This window comes from Ceraceosorus guamensis (assembly GCF_003144195.1).
Source record: "Ceraceosorus guamensis strain MCA 4658 unplaced genomic scaffold IE81scaffold_28, whole genome shotgun sequence".
Lineage (NCBI taxonomy): Eukaryota > Fungi > Basidiomycota > Exobasidiomycetes > Ceraceosorales > Ceraceosoraceae > Ceraceosorus > Ceraceosorus guamensis.
In genome coordinates, this window is record NW_020290023.1 from 234,951 (window position 1) to 253,736 (window position 18,786).

Sequence of the window (18,786 nt, forward strand, 5' to 3'; positions counted from 1 at the left end):
AGCAAAGCTTCGCCGTCGCCATGGATCGTCGGCAAGCTCTTCAGAGCGCGACTCCCGCGTATGCGAGCCAGAATCGGGCGGGACGCAGTGCAGCGCCTCGTCCAAGAGCGACCCTTCAAAGCCTCCCGGTAGGATCTGCCGCAAGTAGCGCTCTTTCTGCGTCTGGCGATCTCGGACCGTACAGTCACATTCGACACGGCTCGATGGGAGGCATAGGGGGGCGCGGGGCTGCTTCATGGAGTAACGCTGCCAGTCTCTCCGAAGTGCACGACCCCTTGCCATCAACAAGCAGACCAGCTGCGCACAAATCCGCCAAACGGAGACCAGGACTGTACTCCTCGCTGAAGAGCACATACTCTCACTCTGCCTCGAGACCTTATGCTGCCGTGCCCGGGGATCCTCACGATCAGCGCTCGCCGCTCCACTGCGCTTCTGCTGGTCCCGAAGCGGACGACTTTCTTCATCATTCGGACTACAGACGAGGCTATTCTCGGCACTTTGACGGAGGAAGAATCTCCCTACGAGGACTGCTCAACGTCGGCACTCTGATCATGCTCGTACTCGGCCTGTTGGGACTCTTTGCGGGCTACCCGATACTCGCGCATTTCGACGAGCTCAATGGACAGATTCCTGCTGGTGTGAATGGGTCGGGCCAGCTGCCCATAGTGGTCAACGCGTTGAATTTCCGAGACCACGACACACCTCCGGAGGCTTGGTCGTGGAAGAATCCGGATGGCGAAGACTACCACCTGGTATTCTCTGACGAATTTGAAGTTCCTGGTCGCACCTTCTGGCCAGGCGACGACCCGTATTGGGAAGCCGTCGATATTTGGTATGGTGCAACTAAAGATTACGAGTGGTACATGCCTGAGCAGATCAATACGACGTCGGGCTATTTGCAGATCACCATGAGCGACCGACCTGCCCACGACCTGAACTTCCGCAGCGCCATGCTACAGTCTTGGAACAAATTTTGTTTCCAAGGTGGCTTTATCGAGTACTCAGCTATTCTGCCTGGCTCTCCGGACACCCAAGGTTGGTGGCCTGGTGCGTGGCTCTCAGGCAATCTAGGACGACCGGGATATTTGGGCACGACGGAAGGCACTTGGCCCTACAGCTATTCTGGCTGTGATACTGGCATCCGACCCAACCAGACGACTCCAGATGGCTTACCAGAGTCGATATCTACAGCAAAGCTGTATGGAAAGACCGGCTTGTCGTGGCTGCCAGGCATGCGTTATTCGTCGTGCACCTGCCCGGGCGAAGACCACCCTGGGCCATCGAACGACGTGGCGAGAGCTGCGCCTGAGATAGACGGTCTCGAAGCGCAGACACAAAAAGGTGTCGGTCAGGCATCGCAGAGTCTCCAAGTAAGCATCGTGCGAGTGGGTTGGAGGCACAGCCGCAAAAAGAGCCACTGCTGATCGAGGACGTGCCCTTTGTATGACAACAGGTTGCTGCTTTTGACGTAGGGCACAAGTGTATCCAGAACGCAGCTACCATCTACGACGAATCAGTCACCCATTTCAACGACTATACTGGGGACAATTACCAGCGTGAGTCGATGCTGCTGTGTTTGTTGTTTTATGGTTTTTTATTATCTTTCTGAGTATGACGCCGATGCCGCTCAACGCTCCTTTGTCGTCCACTAGAGGCGCAGTCCGGAGTGTCCAACATTCCTGAGAAGGCGTATGAGCTGGCCGACAATCCGACGTTTACAAAATTCGGATTAGAGTACTCGCCAGATCTTGAGCTCAACGGCGGCGGCTTCTTGACGTGGTACGTCGATGGCAAGCCAACTTGGCGAATGGATGGAAAATCTATGCCAGCAAATGCAGACATTGGTGTTGGCCAGCGTCATGTGCCGACAGAGCCCATGAGCGTGAGTGATGAGGCGACGATCAAGAGAAAGGATGCTGGAGATTTTGAACCTTTTCCTTCGCTCGCTGGTTCGCAGATTGTCATCAATTTTGGCATCTCCCAAGGCTTTCAGAACGTCGTCTTCGACACGCTGAACTTCCCCGCGACCATGAAGGTGGACTATGTGCGCGTCTACCAAAAGAATGGCCAGCCTGAACGCGTAAGCTGCAGCCCGCCGGATCATCCTACCTCAGATTTCATCGAGAGGCACAAGGATGTGTACTACAATCCTAACGTGACCGTGTGGCCCAAAGCGTGGCCCAAGAATAGCCTCGTTGATGGATGCTAGCCTCGTCGTTCGCCTGACGCGCATCTTGGACAGTCTTCGTTCAGCTGGACAATCTCGGGCGCCCTCCTATCTGTTCTCCTACCTTCTCCCTCGCAGTCATATCCATTTTGGACAATCGCACAACGGCCGAAGCAGTACGGTCTCACCCCCCTCATTCGGACATTCGCTACAAGACCTGTGACATTGAGCATTTTTTGCCGCTCTCTCTGTCTCCACTATCCACGCTCATTGAAACATTCGCAACTGATGTCGATCTGCTTCTGACCCGATCCTTCATGATCGATGACGAGGACATCAACCAGCTGGATACAAGAGCGCGACGCAGCGTGACGTCATGATCCGACTTCAAAAGGTACTGAGCTTCACCATCGCGATTCTTTGCCGTCCGCTCGTCTGATCGATCTTGAGTTCAGCGACGAATTGGTGGATCTCCAAGCGAGTGTGGAGACTGTTGACCGTTCCTTCGAAGCGTGGTCAGGAGCAAGCATGGAGTGCAGGGAGGAGCGTGCTTTCTGGCCCTCGGCGATCGGTGAGATGGAGTGACCTTGAGTGTGAAATTGGCTGTCGTCGGGTCGTCGACGTCGATCTCATGGATATGTGAAACTCTGTTAATCAGCAGAAACAACTCGTGGCACCACCTCCATCTGGCTTTGCGGGACGACCGGCGGCAGAGGCTGTGTTGCCAGTCACGATCGAGTCTGATTGATGAGAGAGGGTGAAGTCGTGAGTCGTGGGTCCCTGCCGCCCGCTACACGGCTCGAGGACCTGCAGCGGTGCATGCTGCATGCATGGCGGCGGAGAGAGATTCGCCCGCCTCTGCGCTATCCTCCGGCCTCGACTTGGATTGAGTGAGGGTGCCTGCACCGCCTCGTCCAGCAGCAGCAGGGACGCTGCTGATGTCTGCTGGATATAGCAGCTGCAGTCGAGCCGCCAAGATTAACACGAGGGGCTCGTTGCATCAGCCGTGCGCACGATCGCAGCTATATAGGCGGACGGTTATTCATCGCGGCGCTGAGGCCCAACAGCGTCAGATGGAACGCGCTTGCGCACACGAAGCGATCACGCTGCTGCACGCACGCATACTTCCAAAGAGGGGCCTCTCTCTCTCTCGTCTGTGTGTAGCTGCTTACGCACCAAGTAAGTGATGCGCGCCGAGCGCGAGAATGCGTGCCATGCACTTAGAATTCACGATCACAACCACAATGGAGCCCCGACCGATGAGGGTGATCGCGCATCCGAAGTTGAAGTTTCGCAGCAGCACGGCTTCTGTTCGCTCCTCTTCCTGTCATCGTCATCGTCACGCACGAAGAAACACTTGCAAGCATCTACCAAAGATTGCTGCTCAGCAATGTTGCCCTGCGACTAGAGGCACAAGGAAGTCAATCACAGAGCAGGGTCCCACTCATCTTCTTGCGCGATCCGCCACATTGCAGCATAGCATCCGAGCCGGCTGCTTGAAGCGCCAAGCGGGCTGCCCAAGATGAGCGCTACCACCCCGATCACAATGACATTGCCAGCCGCTTCATCAGCGCTGCCGAGCGCGAGCTCCCTTGATGCTCCAGGCTCAACATCTTCAGCCTCAGCAGCCATGTCATCGCTCTCCGCAGCCATGGCCTCAGCTTCCAAAGCTCTATCGAGCGAATCCGCAATAGCCAGCGGAAGCGGCTCCAACCCTCCAGCTTTCCAATACGTGGGAATCGCACTCGCTGTAGGATCTGGACTGTTCATCGGATCTAGCTTTGTGCTCAAGAAGAAGGGCCTCTTGGCCAGTCAAAAGTTGCATGGCCAGAAAGCGGGAGAGGGGCATGCGTACCTCAAGAGCTGGATGTGGTGGAGCGGCATGATCCTCATGGTGAGTATCGCCTTCAGCTTTGCACAGCGCCAGCTGCTTGCACCCCAAACAATGACAACAAGTTTCAGAGAGAGGCGACTAGCTCGCGTTTGCTGATGGGATCATGGGCGCTCACACTCATCTCTGCTGGCGGCTTTTGTTCATCACCTTTGCAGATCCTGGGAGAAATTCTGAATGTCGTAGCGTACGCTGTGTCTTCGGCCGTATTGGTCACGCCGCTTGGAGCCCTTTCCGTCGTCATTTGTGCCATTCTATCCTCCATCTTTCTCAAGGAGAAGCTCAGTGAGTGACGGAACGATTAGGAAAGGTTCATTAGACACTGTCTCGCCGACAGCTCACTCACCCACCACTACGCACGTCTGTGGCCCTTGTAGCTTTATTTGGAAAGCTGGGTGCTGCACTAGTGGGTCTCGATTTTGCAACCGGGCAGCGAGATAGCATATAAGGCTTACACAGTGGCACGTTCGTGTCGAACAGTGCATCGTCGGGTCGACAGTCATCGCTATCAATGCACCCTCGTCGCATCAGGCCGGAGACATCAAGAGCTTCATGCATCTATTTATCGCTCCTGGCTTTCTGAGCTGGATGGGTGTATGCATTGTTGGCAGCTTGATTCTCATCTTTTGGGCGACTCCTCGATACGGCAAGAAGCAGATGCTCATCCCCATCACCATCTGTTCCTTGATAGGTGGACTAAGTGTCAGCACCATCAGCGGCATTGGAAGCGCAGTGATCCTCACCATCAGAGGGAGCATGCAGCTCACACATTGGTTCTTCTACGTTTTGCTCGTATTCGTGATCGTTACGCTTCTCATAGAGATCAACTATCTCAACAAAGCTTTGGAGCTCTTCAACACCGCCATGGTCACTCCCACTTACTACGTCATCTTCACCTTCTGCACTCTGGTCACCAGCATCGTGCTCTACCAAGGTCTAGATGCAGACGCGATTGCCATTGTCACAATCGTGCTGGGGTTCTTGACGATCTGTGCAGGCATCTCCCTGCTGCAGCTCAGCAAGATCGACCCTGAAGATCTCACAAACAAGGATGGCACACCTCTGGATAGAGAAACGACACTTCTCATTCGAGCCTCGAGGTCTATGGTCTCGCGGCATGGGGGCGAGAAGGGCTCGCAATTTGGCACGCAGGGACTAGATGACCCTGGCGTGGATGCAGTGCGAGGTGGTATGGGCGTGGTGGGCAGTCTCATCAGAGCACGATCTGCGAGAAAGCTGCATGCTTCCGCAGACGCCTACGCGGATGAGGACGGCATGCTGAATACGTCTTCCAGGCGCGATCTGGAGAGGTACGAGCTTCACGATGCGCCAGTGCGCCGAGGCACGAATCAAGCACCCGGACACTACACTATGCCAGCGCTAGGCATGCCTGCGAAGCGTGATACTGCAATCAGCTTTGCAGAAGGCTCCGAAAATCCCCATGGCCATCACGCGGGTGATGCGCCGCTGCGCAGCGTTTCCAGAGCATCGAACATTAGCAACAGCACCAGCAATGCACCGCAACGAAGCATCTACAAGACGGAACCCGCATCCTTCTTGAGCCCTTTGAGTCCGAGAGCAGGATCAACTCCGGTCCGTGGCGACTCTATAGAAGAGGTCAACGAAAACGAGAAGCCCGCAAGCCCAAGCATCCGGTCTGTAGGTGGTCCCAGACCACTGCCGGACTCGCTTAGGCAGCAAGGATCTCTCTCGCGCTCCACAGCTGCACCTGATCTGAGAACCATGTGGGACGCCCCGATGCCGGGTCTCACGCCGTCCGAGAAGTCCATTGCGGAGCTATCATTGGACGCGACGCAAGACTCTGCTGGTGGCATCAGTAGTTCCCCGAGCAGCACCAGGGAGAGGACGGACAAGGTGTTTCCGGGCGCCACTTCGGGATCTTTCAGAGCGAGGAACAAGGAAGCTGTGGAAGGCGAGGAGGAGGAGGAGCTCCTCAATCCTCGAGGGAAAGTGGAGGATTCGGATGATGAGGAGGAGCGAAGAAAAGGACGGCTAGCGAGAAAACACTTTTGACCCTCGCACACCTACTGAAGTCTCTTGTTCGGCGTCCCCTGTTCAAAAGTTAGCTGTTCTCATAATTCGCTTTGACGCCTGAGTTTCCGACTTGAGGCTCACACCTGCTTTCTTCATCTCGTCGTCTCTCATGCCTCATCGCTCCACGTCACGGACATTTTTGCAATTTGTATGGACACGCGTGCTTTGCTTCCACGTTCTCGACCGATTATTACACATGCAAGACGCTTCTCAGACGAAAGTTTTTGGACGACGCTGATGTGCGTGGGAATGATCATCGTAAGAGGCAGATGCGCTGGCTGTGATCGCGCTTGCCGACCCTTTCTGCAGCTACTAAAAGCCAGCGCTCGACCTGATGCTTGAAGTGCGAAGTTCAGCCGTGTCACCTGCCCGGCGCGTGCTATCCGCATGCCGTGTTCGACGAGGATGAAGGATACGTCTCCTCACGTCCTTCACATCGCTTGCTTCCCGAGGTCCGGGGACGTAAAAGCTCCTTAAAGGCGTCTGGCTGTAGCTTGTGGTATAAACAAATAAACGTGCCAAATGAAGAAAGACTTTCGCCAAAGTTTGCGAGTGGAGCGTCACGTTGTCGTAGCCAGAGCTCTGGCTTCCGCAAGAGAAGCGGGGACTGGGGAGGGAGCATATGTGTAGTGTGAATGGACCAGCGGAAGGAGAAGACACTTAGTGGAACCTTCTCTTCGGCGTGATAGTAAGGAGTACCTTTCACTCACACCAAGCGTAACCAGCGCTATCCGAGAAGCTGACTCTATACTGACTAATTCCTGGCGCTTGTGTCACCTCTACTCCTTCTAGGAGTGCGAGACGAGCCATGCAGATCAAGCCATGAGTGCGGGCTCGAAATGCATGCTAGCTCGGCAAAGTACGCACCGGCTCTAAGTCTCTCTGCTTGCCTCGAAGCTCCGACATCTCCAGGACCACGAAGGGATATGAGTCCGCTGGAAGATATAACCCTCTGCCAAGGGACATTGTGGCCGCCACCCTCGCCCGGCAAGGCATCCAGAGAAGCTTCCTGACCTAGCAAGGCCAGCGCTGTTCCCACCATGCGCGAATCTGAGCGAGACGTGAATCAGAAATAGTGGCCTCAGCTCCGTCTGGCTGCGCTCCATGCTGGAAGGATCAGGGGACTCGCTGACTTACGATTGGGATGTCCAGCGAGCTTGGCAATGTGGCCGTACGAAGTGACTCGTCCCCGCGGCTGCATGATGAACCCAATTCAGCAAGGGCAAAGTCGCAAGGCGAAAGTTCAGCTTTGTCTGAGGTGCGCGCGTATGCCCCCCGAAAGCGGCAACGCATCTGAAGCTCACAATCAGACGACAAATGTCGTACACCGCTGCATGAAATTCTTCAGCGTCGACTTGAGGCATCCTTTCGTCGCCGCGAGCGTCGGCACCTTCTTCCTTTCGAGGTCAGCCTCGATGCTGCTTGCAGTGCATCAGCGACGCCCTCTGCGAACCTGTCCTACGAGGGTGGCGGTGTGATTGAAGTGAATGCGTGCAGAGAGGAAAGAGAAGCATGGCACGGCTTGGCGTGGCAAGCCTGCCCGCTCGATCTGACTTCGCTCTGGTGTCTTTGGAGACGTGCGAAAGGCAGGCGATCCACACGCGCACGGACGTGCAAACGCGTGGAGCGTATATACGTGCAGCATCAGCAGAGCTCGGAATCTGAATTCTGTTGCTTTTGACTCGAAATCGACGACTTCGCATCCTCTGCAGCGTGCATTGAGCCTTCAATCTTCACCTCCCACTACCGCACACGTCTCTCACGTTGACTCGGAGGGTCAAGGGGGGAAGCGGATCACTTCGTCTGGAATCACTTGCGGCAGGGATCAAAGCGCACGGGAGCAAGCAAGACTTCGCAAGCTAGAAGCTGCACCGGAGCACACGTTCACACTGGAACCCCGACTGCTGAGGCCGAATTGAATGAGCACCACAGGTCCTCCACTTGGCTGAGCGGAATCCTAGCTTTCTAGACTTGAAATGTCAAGTATACCACCAGGAGGAGGCGGAAGTGCTGCTCCGCCCCCTTTACGTCCTCCACCAGCTGCTTCCTCGCTTTCCGCACCCCTAATAGCACGCATTCCAACTCAAGGCTTCGCAGGTTACAACTTGGCTTGGTCTCCTTTCTATCCCGACAAGTTAGCCCTTGCAGGAGCTGCCAATTATGGCCTGGTGGGCAATGGTCGGGTGCACATATTTGGCACGGGAGCGATTGGGGGCGCAGGAAGGGGAGGTGGAGCAGCTGGAATCAGAGTAGAGAAGGGGTGAGTCAGGAGCTCGGTGGTGGCGTTGGTCATGGAAAGGCAGCAGCAGCGCACAAAAGATGCGGCTGGGTACTCGGGGATGGTGTTGATGCCGTGTTTTGGTGAGAAGCTGAACCGCTGATTGCCGCACCTCGCGCTCCTCAGCTTTGACACGCAGGATGGGTTGTATGATGTAGCTTGGAGCGAAATGCACGAGAACCAATTGGTGACAGGTAGTGGCGATGGGAGCATCAAGTTGTGGGACATTACGCTAGCGGCGAGTAGCGGAGAAGGCTAGCCTGTGCACAGTGCGAGCAGCCAGTTGTGCCTGAGCTTATACGAACAAGTGTCCTTCATCTTTTCAGGAGCATCCCATAAGGAATTGGGCAGAGCACACGCGCGAAGTGTTCAGTGTGGACTGGAACAATCTCAAGAAAGAGCTCTTCGCATCTAGTAGCTGGGACGGGAGCGTCAGAGTGGTGAGTTGGCTTGTCTCCTCATCTTGAAAGACGTGGATCACCGCGCATAAATTTTGTCCCGCTCAACTCCTTCCCTGCATCATCTTTCCAGTGGCATCCCGAACAACCGAGATCTTTATTGGCCATCGGCTCCCATTCCGCTTGCGTCTATGGGGTAGCTTGGTCTCCACACAACCCGGACCTTCTCGCGTCAGCTTGTGGAGATGGGCATCTGAGGCTGTTCGACGTCCGGCAGGGTCCCAATGCACCTCCCGCAGCTGCTGTGCCAGTCGGAGGAGAAGTGTTGAGTCTGGACTGGAACAAGTACCGGCCCCTGCATATTGCGACTGGCAGCACCGATCGAGCGATCAAGGTGTGGGACCTGAGATCAGCAGCCAACAGATCCGTGCCGCAGCCGCCCGCTTCTTCCGCCGGCGCTGGACCGCTCGGGGGAGAAATCTCGACAGTCTTGATGGGACACGAATACGCGGTTCGTAGAGTCGCCTGGTCACCTCACAATGCGAGCATTCTGGGATCCACATCGTACGACATGTCGGCTAGGATATGGGACGCTGATGTTGGAGCTGCAATCCAATCTGGACCTCGTATAGGCGCTCAAGGCGCTCTCAGAAGAAGACACGACGCACATACGGAATTTGTGGTGGGCATGGCTTGGAGCCTGTTTCAACAAGGCGTCGTCGCTACTTGTGCGTGGGACTGCGAAACACATCTTTGGGCTGCCGGATAGCGTATGCGATTGGAATAGTATTGACAATGGTCCAAAGGGGCGCGGCGCTGGCCACGCTTTGACGGGTAGTTCGCGTTTGTCCTTGACTGTCCCGACGTGGTCGAGCCCGATGTGCAAAGCTTGACTCTCTCTACCCAAAGAGCTGCGAAAGACACAGCTTTTGATGCTCGTTCCACCGGTCATGTTGAGATCGAGACTCTCTCATGTCTGCGCAGGGGGTTCGCGCACGCGGCAGGGCTGGCAAGGGTCTCGAGTCCACCGCGGTGATGGGATCGCTCCTGTCATTTGCGGCCGAGACGATGGTCGGTAGCCCTGCTGACCCCTTTGACAAACTCTGCCGTGAGGATTGCGGCGTGGACGTGCATGAAGCTGACGTGCCGTGCCGTGTACACACATCGCACAAACTGGGCGGACTGTCAAGCCACGATCAAATTTTGGACGGACTCGAAGCATCAATCAGAAGAGTCAATAGTGCGTGCATCCTTTGGTGTGCGCTAACCAGTGATAGGGCATGCATCGCTGCTGGTACAGTACCGTAGCTCTCATCGCTTCGAAAAGACTTTCTAAATCGGTTCGGGAGGAGAAATGCATGACGAGGACGCTAGAGGAGCGTGCCGCCGGGGCTTTGGCTTGAAGCTAGAGGGGCCATTCATGCGACGTTCACTTGAATGCGCTTTCTGCAAACGCGCGTAGACCGGCTTCTGCTGGGTAGCAAGCGTACGGTTCGCCGGCCATTGGTGCCGCAGACGGTGCACGTTCACGGTGCGTCGTTGCTGCTGCTGTGTTTGTCACGCAATCCCCGCTGCCATCCAAGTTGCGGGCAATCAGCAGCAAGGTCCTGTCCGACACATGGAGCTGTGCAGCTGCATGTCTGATGCAGCAGGATGGAGCTTTGCAACAACGCTGTGTGACTGGGAACTTAATTGCTTGCACAGATCGTCAAGCTGTATAGGAGGATCAGCAGCATTCAAGATTCGTCAGCGCGGAGGTAGTGTGACTGGACTCGTGAGTCGTGAGTGCGATTTTGCCACGGACAATTATTGATGATGAAATGACCCGCTGATGCGTGGCCGACCCGGCTGCATGTCACTCCACTCGTACACTCATGCACTGCATGGTGACTACAGTACTGACTCTTCAACGGTCGCTGGCAGACCGTTGGATCATCCATCGTGCTCCAGCAGGAACCTAAAGCCGACGTGCATATGCATGTTCGATCGCCAATCACGAGTTTGAATATTGAGTGCGAGGCCCCTTTCAGCCACACGCTCAAGGTTGCGTGCGACGCGCTGCTGCCTAGCTATGATCCGCTATCATCTTTGACAACCTCGGGAATTTCGCAAAGGCATTACAGGACCCTGCGAGACCAGGCTGAGCCACCAGACAAGAGAGCGATGCGAGGTGCTAATCAGCTCCAAACTTCGCGAGTCTCTCCTCGTGCCCAAGGAGTCCAGATGGAGCTCGTCTCCCCTTTGACGGAGCCTGCATCATTGATTCCTATATATAGGAAGGAGCAGCAGCCATCATTTTGCTGATGATGAGTCGCGAATTGCTGGAGCTCGTGTACTCTTGATTCGAAGTGCACCGTCCGCCGCCTCTTTTGAACTTCGGATCTCGTATGCCGACTTAACGGTCAAACCCTTCTCAAAAGACTCGTCAGACTCACACTGTGCAACTCTAAGCCTTGTAAGCTCATACATATACATAGAAGATAGGCTGCAGCTTAGAAGGCTCGAGTTGAAATCACCTTTGCACGTCCTGCAGCTATATGGAGGTGCTTTGCAGAGGCCTGCCGCGCACACATGCAAGTCAAGAGTCACGATGAGTGCCGGGCAGATTGATGGAAGGTCACAGCTTATATAGCTGTCGCAAGTCGTGCGCGCGCTCCAACCAGCATGCAGCGTGCAGCAGCAGCAGCAGCAGCAGACGACGCAAGAGACGACCGATTCAGTAATCTGGAATTGAATTTTTTAATCGCTGAGGATAACCTGACCGCTCGCAATGATTCAAGTCGGGGCCGCACTCAAGACTCTCAGTCAGCACGCACCCTTAACATGTTCCTCTTGCCGCTCAGAGCCGCTTCTGTGCTGCTGACCCCAAACACCTGCAGCCTTCGGGCACTTATGCACACTCGAGCCGTTTCAGCAGTCGCAAGTAGACTCACCTCAAAACCCACGCAGAGCACCTTTCCTTCCCACCTAACTTCGCTTGGACATTCGCTCGCTCTTCTCACCCTTTGGCTACTCGCTCGCCTGCCTTCCACGCACCTCATCGGGAGCGACAGACAGCACTCCAAGAAGTTCGCATCCTGCCATAGGAACGCCCAACCTTTTTTTGCGCGTGAGTCGCCGCTTCTGTCGTCTACCTATCTGCTACTCGAGGACCGTTCCGCGCTTGCTGTTTCCACGGTTCCTGTGTTACACTGGGAGTCGATGCTCGCGCGTTGCGTGAAGGGGTGGCCTAGGCACACAGATTGTAGGCGGGAGGAGCTTCCGCTGGCTAGACTGAGGAGGTGGTCAGGGTGCTGGCCAAGGCTCGAGAAGGGGGTTGCTCGCGATCGCGGCAGAAGCTATATGGGTGCGAGCAAGACCCAGGTGCGGTGCCTCGCGTGGGCGGATCAAATTGTTGACGCCAGTGCTCGGACGCCAAGTGCGCTCAGCTCGAGAGAATTCTCGATCACGCTCGCTCCGTCCCTCGCCCTCACCAGTCACGAGTCTGTTTTTCCCAAGCGCATTCATCCGAAGCTCGGAGGTGCTACGTGGTACTGACATTCGATCGCTGGTCTTTCTTTGGCTGCCCCTCTCCGCTCCTCGAACTCACTTCCGTATCGCGCCATGTGCGCTAAATGATACATCACGGCTTTTCAACTGCAATCCGTGCATAGTCCCAAGGCTCGCCAACAACGGATCTGCGCTTCGGGCCGAAAACCATCCTGGGAGGGCCAGTCTTTCGAGGAGCTGGACGGAGCATCGCAGGAACGAGGTCACGAATAGTAGTTTTGGCAAGCGAAGCGATAGCTATAGGCTAATTCCAGGCTCGGTGCGGCCCGCGTAATGTCAGGTGAAAAAGGTTTCCTGTCACCGCCAAGTCCATCAGGCACGGCGCCACCTCCATACAGATTCCATCAAGTACCCCAAACGCCTTCCACATCTAGACCCAGTTCCAGGCCAAGCTCACCGCCTCACGGCGGATCAGTACCAATGCCAGGCCCATCAAGCGGGTCGGGCGATAAGGGAGGGTTTTCGCTGGACTTGGGCAGATCGGGGCAAGGCAAGGGTGGAATCTTGTTTCCTCTCGTGGTCCTCAAGAGCATACTTGGCTTGCTGTTGAGGAGATGGAAGACAGTCATCTTTGTCGTCGCCTTTGGCACCCTCGCTGCTTTTGGAATGTTCGGAGCTATGTGGACAGAATGGCGAGAGATGACGTACTACAGGTGAGTGGTTAAGGTGTGCTCAATCTAGCCTCTTCGTCCTGCAAGGTCGTCGGGGCCAGAGCAGGAGATTGCCGCCTTGCATCCGTGCAGCGAGGCCGGATACTGCGCTGGGAAGGCCGTGACCTGAACGCAGTGGGCCGCCACGCTTCGAGGGACACGTTGTTGTTCGGATATCGCGACACTGAGCGCTGTGCTGATCGTTCCTTCCAATCTTGCTTGCAGAGTTGATCCCTACCCTCAATTCTCACCTGCTCATCCACACCCGGGAGGAGCGCATGAGGAGATCGCGTCTGGCCACCAGAGCAGGCCCATTCAGCCAATCTCCCTGTCCGCCTGCCCAGGACCCAAGGCTGGCATGCCCATTCCTCGCGCCCCCCTGAAGTACTACAAGACCCCCGAGACACATCCCATTCCCTTGGTTGGTGACTACAAGCTTGTCAACTTGGACAACAGCAAGTGCCTGACCTACAGGGATAGGTATTCCATGTACACCGACGACGCTCTTGGCATCACATATCGCCAAGACCTGGATGAGGAGATGGAGGAGACCAGGAGGAAAAAAGCCGCTCTGTACGACGATGATCCCGACAACTTGAAGCCGACTGCAAGTACTGCGAGCAATGGCGCTGCTATCACAGGAGGTCAAGGAGCCTTTGGAGGTCAGGGAAAGAGCGGAAATTCGAGCAGGCAGAGGAGGCCTGCCAACAAGTCTTCCTCCTCCGCATCATCGACGACCACGGCTAGTCATGCCAAGGCAACCAAAATCGCGCCCTTCAACAATACGGATCCGCTGTATGGCCCTCAGAAGCCGGCAAACTGGCACGAGGGTGATTGGGAAAGATATTTGCGGGACCGGACGTGGAGGGCGAACTTGCGATCCGAAGAGTTGGGCCCGATCTCTTTCCCAGACTGGCGCGCTCTCATGGACGCCTGCTTCGAGAAACGTGAACGCGAGCGTGGACGAGCGGCTGGAGTGGACCCCTACGATCCGACCTCGCAGCCGCTTGCAGACGTCATTGCGCAAGAGATGATGGACGAGGACATCCCCGCTAAGTTCAAGACTACACCAGAGACCAAACGAACAGCGCTTGTCATGCGTGCTTACGAGGGCTACGTGTGGCGCGAGGACGATATCCTCAATATGAGAGCTCTGATTGGCGAGCTTTCTCTGAACAACCCCAACACACCTTACGACATCAGAATTTTGGTCGAGGTGCATGGCCGCCACTTATCCGTCTTTACGTCGGAGTGGGACCGATTGAACGTGCTGAGGTCGAGCGTTCCACGCGAATTCTGGGGCATGGTGGAGCTATGGACGGAGGACGAGATGTGTGCTCTTTACCCAGGACTACCTGGGAAGTTCCTCAACCACATGATTGCGCAGAGGTGAGTAGGACGAAGTGACGCGTGTTGGTCCGGACGCTGACGCATACACTACTCTGGCCCCTTGCAGCTCTTACCGCAGCTGCTTGATGGCGCTCCAGAAGTTCTATCTCGACCACCAAGAGTACGACTTCGTTTGGAATTGGGAGATGGATGTCAGATATATTGGCAATTACCTGGATTACTTTGAAGGTATCGAAGAGTACTCCCGAAAAGAACCTCTGCACGTGGGCATGGACAAGTATGATAGCTGGTTCGTGCGCAACGTCAGCGTTAGCGAGGAGAATTGGCGGGATAATGCCACGTTGATCGATGGAAGAGGCGATGAGGCGGATCTCATCACTCTTGGTCCCGTCTTCGATCCCCGTGGAAGCGGTTGGTTCTGGGAGTACGATGTGCAAAATTATCCCAAGGGGGAGGCAACTCACCGCCGCGCATCGATCGGCACAAATATGCGCATGTCCAGGTCACTGTTGGATGCTATGAACGTGGTTAATGCGGAAGCGAAAAAGTCGCTGCATTGCGAAGCGTGGCCGACGACGCTCGTCTTGCATTCGCAATTACCAATTTCGCACGATCACTCCTTCTACCCCGAGGCTGGATTCACACACAATCTGCCCCTGCCTTTCAAGGGTGTCTTTGCACCTCACCCCGTCTACTTCCGACACTATTGGGATCCCGAAGTGCTGCACTCAAGAATCAACAGACCCGACTTTTACAAGAAGGCAAACGAGAAAATCATGCGAGATTCGGCATTCTACTACGATGGTGCACATGCCAAAGAGAGTGAGTAAAGAGAGGCCCATTTGCTGGTGCGAATCTACCTGCGGGATGGCTAACGAGCTCAACGTCGATTCATTGATTGGCAGTCTACGTCGGTTGGAAGGCGAAGGAATCAGTTTGCAGAGCTCCAGTCCTTTTGCACCCCATCAAGCGCAGTGAGTAGTAAGACTTGAGAAGCCAAGTTCTTGACTGATCACTTGCTGACACGTCTTTGTTTCCACCCCCTTTTTTCTCCGTAGTCAACTGAGCCATTTTGTTCCATCACCTCCGAACACTTCACAGCAGGCCATGCATAGTGGCACTTCAACGTTACCCACCCCCAATCCTCCCTTTCCTTCATGACTCTCAGGGCCAGCTCCTGCTCCTCTTTTGTTTTCCCCGTCTCCATTCTCATTCAGATTGTCTGGCTTTGTGCATGCTACTTCGTCGCCCCTTTACCTTACCCTCACGCCGTTCTTGGACGCCACTACTTTTCCGCACGATCCTCTCGACCAACGTTACTCCGGTGTTCTTGCCGAACACGAACGATGACTGCAATCTTCGCTGCCGAGCACGTATGAACCTATGAATTGCGCGAGCATCGCTGCTTCTGGCGCGCTTGCTGACGTTCGACCGCAGAGACGACAGAAAGGTCGTCGGGATACAGTTTGGGGAATTTGAGTGCGAGCGAAGTAGGGGAGTGGACCGAGGAGCGACTCGCTGATGTGGTGGGCGTGCGATACGCGGTGAATGCAGAGTAAAGATCCTATGTGGGATTGGAAAGGTTCTGTCTGGCTTACAGCGGTACAGTGTGCTGATTTACACAGGCTGCGTCGAGCTCGCCCGAGCGGGGCGCAAAATGGCTTGCTTGTCCCGACGAGCTTGGATCGCTACTGCTGCATGACTGGGTGCAGACGTATTGCTTTCCATTTGTGCTTGATTCATCAGTGCTGCTAATCCGCGGCGGAGAAATCGATTCAGTATCAGTTGCTGTAGCCCTGCTTCTCGAAGCTGGTGCGCAGGGCTACTCGCCTGCTGTGGCGAAAGTGCCTTGTGTCCTGCATGCCCTGACACAGGAGACAACTCGCGCAACGCTTCTTTGTGTGCTTGAGCTTGACCTGGTGTTTGAGGAGCGGCATGAGCATGACCGGGTGCGTACAACGGAAGAGTTGGGGCGAAAATAGGCACGATGCTGGTTTGCGACGACATGAGCGACCCTTCATTAGTGGGCCTTGAACCCATAGACATAGTCAGATTGCGGCAGTGCAGTTCGTTGCGAAGGGTTTCAATTTCCTGGTCCTTGGACTGCAAAGTGGTGCGAAGTTGTCCCACAAGGGTTTGTGCCTCAAAGCATTGCAGAGGCTTAGCAAGCAATAATCGTGACTCAGGTTGCGACTGTAGCCATACCACTTACCTCACGTACGTACTGACTGAGTTGTCGCTGAGCAGCATTCTTCTCGTCTACCAAACGCGCACGCTGGTCGACCGCTTCCGCAAGTTGCTGATCTAGGCCTCTGCGAGTCTGCCAAAACAAGAGTCGCTCGCGCACAGAAATGAGGAACAAGAGTTCGATCTTTTGGTCCGGTGGCATGGCGCGGAAGTTGTGCGCCTCGAGCACGCCCTCGAGATCTGAATGCGCGCGCTGGCTTGCATCCAAGTCTGCAGCAGGCAGAGAGGTTGCACAGGCCTGTGCTGCGGTGACGCTCTGGTCGTTCGCCAAATTTGCTGATGGCGAAGGGCCGTTGCGCTCAAAGGGGTTGAAGCTTGGAAGGACGAAATTTGTCGCAGGAGCAGTTCGAGTAGGAGGAGCACTGCGGGGGGCCACGATGTTGGAAATTGCCTCCTGTGCCCAAGGAGGACGCACCGTGACACCGTGCGTTTGCTGCGAGAACACCGCTGGTGCGAAGCTCTCTGCACCGTCTGCAGTACACGTCTTTGCGTGTTGGTCACAAGCGATCGCAGCTGCTTGCTTCGTGTCAATAGTGATCGAGCCCTTCGTGCGCTTTCTGCTTTGAGTGTTGGACAGCGCTGCATTCTGCTGTACCTTGCGATCAATTCGACTCGGCGTGGCGGACTTGCGCTTGACTTTAGGTTTGAGAGGGCTTGCCCAGTCCTTCGACGTGGCTTCAGGAGCACATACTGCCGTCTGAGTCATATCACCATCGTTCTCCGCAATTGGATGTCGACCCATGCTGTTGGAAGGAGCACATACTGCCGTCTGAGTCATATCACCATCGTTCTCCGCAATCGGATATCGACCCATGCTGTTGGAATGAGTCGATGTTGCCAGACCTCCGCTAGTAATAGTGGTGTATCCTGATGGGATTCCGTTGACCGCGAGCGCACCCTTGGAGGTTCCCAGCAGACCGCCTTGATCAAGAATGAAGCCATACCTGTGTCCGCTCAAAGTGCGTCAGCTGTGTGTGCGCATCGTGCCCGTGCCTCAGAGAGTCGACGTACGTTAGGCGCAGGGCGCTGATCAGAGTGTCTGAAGGCACAAGAGCTGGCAGACCGCCGTCCGGTGCACTTGTTGAACCTGGGGTGGGACAGGGAGCGTCGGACCTGGAAATACACAAGCTAATGCTACTGCTATCAAAGAGAGTCAAGATCGAAATTCTGATGCTTGGCTGAGCCCGAAAGGCGTCGATGACGCCGTTCGTGTGAGGCGTCGCTTGCGACGAAAGCGCGGGGAAAGGCTTTGCATCGATCGGTCCAATGCTACTACTGGCTTTTGTATCTGCACGGGTCTGTATGATAGGGAGCGAGCAGCAAGCGAGCGATTAGATTTTTGCTTTGTAAACGAGCACGCTCAGGTCTCGACTTACCCCTAGTGGCTTGCTGTGCTCGGCGGTTGAGGATCGTAGTAGCTGCGCATACAAGAGGCTGGTGAGCAGGGGCCGAAAGCACGTCTGAGGCCGACCTACTCCTGGGATACGCACTTTGACGATCTCGCGATGTCGCCTGACACTGCTCTGCTCGCGAGCGTCGATTTGATTACGTAGGCTCACCAAAGACTGCGAAAGGCCATCTAGATTTACCTTCGACAGCGTTACGTCTCCGAGTGGCGAGCCGACACTTCCGCGCGGATTGTTTCCACTCGTATGTGATCATACATGCTGGTCCAAAGGGGCGGCGCCGTTCGTGACGGTCGTTGCGGATTCTGAAGCACCTTGAATTATGTTGGTTGGACTGGCAATTGAAGCTGATTCCGACTGTTTCACAAGACTCGATCGGACGTCGTTCACAGCAATGATCGGCGCGCTTTTGGTGCGAATAACACTCGGCTTAGGCGAGGCCGGTGGCGATTGAAGCAGCTCGTCTACCTCAGAGCCGACTGGGGATGCCTTGAGCTGGAGCTGGGCTTCGATCGCTTCATTGCAGAAAACGCTAGGGTCAGAGGGAGCGGGGTCAGAGGGAGCGGGGCCAACAAGACCGGAGGGTCGAAAGCTGTTCATGATGGCGCTATGAGCTGTGGGAATCGCCTATATGCGCCAAGAATCAAAGACTGATAGCGAGAGGCCCGCAACCTCCAAGCGAAGCCTGATGACGCCGTTGAAAGATGGGCCAGATCTTGATGCGGTGGCTTGGAGGCGCAAGAATGAGAGGGCGAGGCGCAAGAATGAGAGGGTGTAGCGCGTGCCTCGAGCACC

General features: G+C 55.5%; 8 protein-coding genes across 8 annotated transcripts; 6 read left to right on the forward strand and 2 right to left on the reverse strand.

Annotated features, from left to right (window-relative positions):
• Positions 1-203: 203 nt before the first annotated feature.
• Positions 204-2,209, forward strand: IE81DRAFT_289991 (concanavalin A-like lectin/glucanase; the record flags this gene model as incomplete). Its single annotated transcript, XM_025511837.1, has 4 exons — positions 204-1,370; positions 1,454-1,556; positions 1,653-1,882; positions 1,958-2,209. 4 exons carry the CDS (start codon positions 204-206, stop codon positions 2,207-2,209), a joined length of 1,752 nt encoding a protein of 583 aa, XP_025369760.1.
• Positions 2,210-3,238: 1,029 nt separating this feature from the next.
• On the forward strand, positions 3,239-6,549 carry IE81DRAFT_323363 (DUF803-domain-containing protein). The gene is made up of 4 exons (XM_025513922.1): positions 3,239-4,061; positions 4,217-4,343; positions 4,436-4,464; positions 4,539-6,549. Exons 1-4 carry the CDS (start codon positions 3,714-3,716, stop codon positions 6,090-6,092), a joined length of 2,058 nt encoding a protein of 685 aa, XP_025369761.1. The 5' UTR covers positions 3,239-3,713; the 3' UTR covers positions 6,093-6,549.
• On the reverse strand, positions 6,240-7,695 carry IE81DRAFT_366530 (DNA binding methylated-DNA--cysteine S-methyltransferase). Its single transcript, XM_025517015.1, has 5 exons — positions 7,418-7,695; positions 7,251-7,308; positions 6,981-7,163; positions 6,824-6,901; positions 6,240-6,720 (listed from the first exon to the last, which is right to left on the reverse strand). The coding sequence occupies exons 1-5, from the start codon at positions 7,475-7,477 to the stop codon at positions 6,674-6,676; spliced, it is 426 nt and encodes a 141-aa protein (XP_025369762.1). The 5' UTR covers positions 7,478-7,695; the 3' UTR covers positions 6,240-6,673.
• Positions 7,696-8,089: 394 nt separating this feature from the next.
• Positions 8,090-9,558, forward strand: IE81DRAFT_290116 (WD40 repeat-like protein; the record flags this gene model as incomplete). Its single annotated transcript, XM_025511840.1, has 4 exons — positions 8,090-8,373; positions 8,518-8,633; positions 8,686-8,831; positions 8,923-9,558. The coding sequence occupies 4 exons, from the start codon at positions 8,090-8,092 to the stop codon at positions 9,556-9,558; spliced, it is 1,182 nt and encodes a 393-aa protein (XP_025369763.1).
• A 102-nt stretch (positions 9,559-9,660) lies between these two features.
• Positions 9,661-10,172, forward strand: IE81DRAFT_122263 (hypothetical protein). Its single transcript, XM_025510187.1, has one exon. It carries the CDS (start codon positions 9,762-9,764, stop codon positions 10,095-10,097), a length of 336 nt encoding a protein of 111 aa, XP_025369764.1. The 5' UTR covers positions 9,661-9,761; the 3' UTR covers positions 10,098-10,172.
• Positions 10,173-11,567: 1,395 nt separating this feature from the next.
• IE81DRAFT_323365 (hypothetical protein) lies at positions 11,568-12,541 on the forward strand. The gene has a single exon (XM_025513923.1). The coding sequence runs from the start codon at positions 11,613-11,615 to the stop codon at positions 12,324-12,326; it is 714 nt and encodes a 237-aa protein (XP_025369765.1). The 5' UTR covers positions 11,568-11,612; the 3' UTR covers positions 12,327-12,541.
• Positions 12,542-12,944: 403 nt separating this feature from the next.
• Positions 12,945-15,404, forward strand: IE81DRAFT_330129 (hypothetical protein; the record flags this gene model as incomplete). Its single annotated transcript, XM_025515179.1, has 5 exons — positions 12,945-12,991; positions 13,214-14,377; positions 14,445-15,160; positions 15,244-15,312; positions 15,397-15,404. 5 exons carry the CDS (start codon positions 12,945-12,947, stop codon positions 15,402-15,404), a joined length of 2,004 nt encoding a protein of 667 aa, XP_025369766.1.
• A 715-nt stretch (positions 15,405-16,119) lies between these two features.
• On the reverse strand, positions 16,120-18,650 carry IE81DRAFT_341331 (hypothetical protein; the record flags this gene model as incomplete). Its single annotated transcript, XM_025515645.1, has 7 exons — positions 18,250-18,650; positions 18,076-18,150; positions 17,962-18,003; positions 17,597-17,883; positions 16,686-17,529; positions 16,560-16,658; positions 16,120-16,254 (listed from the first exon to the last, which is right to left on the reverse strand). The coding sequence occupies exons 1-7, from the start codon at positions 18,589-18,591 to the stop codon at positions 16,120-16,122; spliced, it is 1,824 nt and encodes a 607-aa protein (XP_025369767.1). The 5' UTR covers positions 18,592-18,650.
• Positions 18,651-18,786: the final 136 nt, after the last annotated feature.

Coding starts and splice junctions, on each gene's coding strand:
- IE81DRAFT_122263 (XM_025510187.1), top strand. CDS start 9,762: ATGTCTGCGCAGGGGGTTCGCGCACGCGGCAGGGCTGGCAAGGGTCTC.
- IE81DRAFT_323365 (XM_025513923.1), top strand. CDS start 11,613: ATGTTCCTCTTGCCGCTCAGAGCCGCTTCTGTGCTGCTGACCCCAAAC.
- IE81DRAFT_323363 (XM_025513922.1), top strand. CDS start 3,714: ATGACATTGCCAGCCGCTTCATCAGCGCTGCCGAGCGCGAGCTCCCTT. Junction 4,062..4,216: donor GGAGCGGCATGATCCTCATG/GTGAGTATCGCC, acceptor TCACCTTTGCAG/ATCCTGGGAGAAATTCTGAA. Junction 4,465..4,538: donor GAAAGCTGGGTGCTGCACTA/GTGGGTCTCGAT, acceptor CGTGTCGAACAG/TGCATCGTCGGGTCGACAGT.
- IE81DRAFT_366530 (XM_025517015.1), bottom strand. CDS start 7,477: ATGCCTCAAGTCGACGCTGAAGAATTTCATGCAGCGGTGTACGACATT. Junction 7,309..7,417: donor ACGACATTTGTCGTCTGATT/GTGAGCTTCAGA, acceptor TTCATCATGCAG/CCGCGGGGACGAGTCACTTC. Junction 7,164..7,250: donor GCTCGCTGGACATCCCAATC/GTAAGTCAGCGA, acceptor CGTCTCGCTCAG/ATTCGCGCATGGTGGGAACA.